The following is a 1,525-nucleotide window of genomic DNA, read 5'->3' on the forward strand; positions in this document are numbered from 1 at the left end:
AGAACTTTCAGAAGTTTACATTCTGAATATGAGCAGACTTTACCGGTTTGGATTCTGTGCCTCATAACTTTAGTGTGTAAAGGCTTTCCAGGAAACCAGCATGGTTTGAGTTAGAACACAGGAGAGGTTCCCCCTCAAATTCCTTCATCATGTTTATTTCCTGTGTTTTCTCTCTAAGATCGGTTCATATTTTGGGAGCGGACTGTTATCCATGGACATTGACGGAGATGGCCACACTGACCTTCTTTTGGTTGCAGCACCCATGTTCTACAACCAAGGCTGGGAGAGAGGAAGGATTTATATTTACTCTCTCACCTATGAGGTAAACCTTCATCTGCTACTTCCCAGCTGATGCTAACAGCTTATTTATCTATCAGGGGTCGGCAACCTGCGCCTCCGAAGCCGCATGCGACTCTTTAGCACCCCCCCTTGCGGCTCCATAGAGCTTTTTCAAAAATTTACGAAAATTTATTATTTTTTTTTGTTTATTTTTATATGGTGCAGGTGGTCAAACAAATATAATGTTTTCCAAAGCTATCAAAATTTGTATAATAAATAAATATTTTTTTCACAGAAAATTTGTGTCAGACTGCAGCAGCTTTCTGCGCGGTGCGGTGTGTCTCAAGCCATGGATCCCAAAAGGAAAAAACTTTCTGGAACTTTCTTCCACAAATCGTCAAAATAAAAATGACACACCAAGAAACGCTGGTGATGGAGGATGTGGGATTTCAGGGTTAGAGAGCTCTGCTCTGATGAATGTCAGTTCCTGTTGGTTCCTCATCACTCAATCAGCTCCTCCCATCAGAAACACGTCCACCATAGAAAGATTCCTTTATTGTGTTTCTATAATTTTATTAAGGTAATAAAACCTAAACTGAGCGGTGAAGGGAGGTGAAGTGGTGAAAGCGTTCACTGCTCCTCCATCACCTCATAGCAGTTTGGGTCGCCGACCCCTGACCTAGAGCATCCATTTAAATAGCTTAATGCTAAACACCTGTTGAGATTAACAGGTGGTAGGCATTAAGCTATTTAATTGTATCAATAACACATGTTTATGTGTTGGTAAATGACGTAGTCTGCAGATTCAAACTAGTTCTACAAGAAATAAACCTTTTTGGTATAAAACAGAAAACCAAAATAACTGCAACTTATAATGCAAGATTGATTCACGTATTGCTGATTTCCACAATTTATGTTTGGATGTTTCTCTAAGCTAAAACATTTACACGTCCCTAGTCATTCTTTATCTTCCACGGCATCCTGGAAGTGTCCCACCATCCTCAAAACTCTCGCCTGGGTTCAGCAATGGCACAAATAGCAGACATGAATGGAGATGGATTTAAGGAGCTGGTGGTGGGAGCTCCTCTGGAAGATGACCATCAGGGGGCGATCTACATCTTTCACAGCCACGGCAAGATGATAGGATCACAATACAAACAGGTAAATCCCTTTTAGATATTCTTTATAGTTACATATAACAATCCTGTTTATAACTGCAGACCAAGAGACAGGAGGAGTCCTAGTC

At 40.9% G+C, this 1,525-nt stretch overlaps 1 protein-coding gene across 1 annotated transcript in view; it reads left to right on the forward strand.

Moving 5' to 3' along the window:
- Positions 1 to 1,525, forward strand: part of LOC107099713 (integrin alpha-11-like) — a 37,350-nt gene that overhangs the window by 6,652 nt on the left and 29,173 nt on the right. Inside the window, exons 6-7 of the mRNA XM_015397956.1 lie at positions 179 to 322; positions 1,237 to 1,440. Coding sequence (XP_015253442.1) covers positions 179 to 322; positions 1,237 to 1,440 — 348 coding nt within the window. The remainder of the gene's footprint in view (positions 1 to 178; positions 323 to 1,236; positions 1,441 to 1,525) is intronic.

The sequence above is a fragment of the Cyprinodon variegatus genome, unplaced genomic scaffold (assembly GCF_000732505.1).
Source record: "Cyprinodon variegatus isolate N-32 unplaced genomic scaffold, C_variegatus-1.0 Scaffold899, whole genome shotgun sequence".
Lineage (NCBI taxonomy): Eukaryota > Metazoa > Chordata > Actinopteri > Cyprinodontiformes > Cyprinodontidae > Cyprinodon > Cyprinodon variegatus.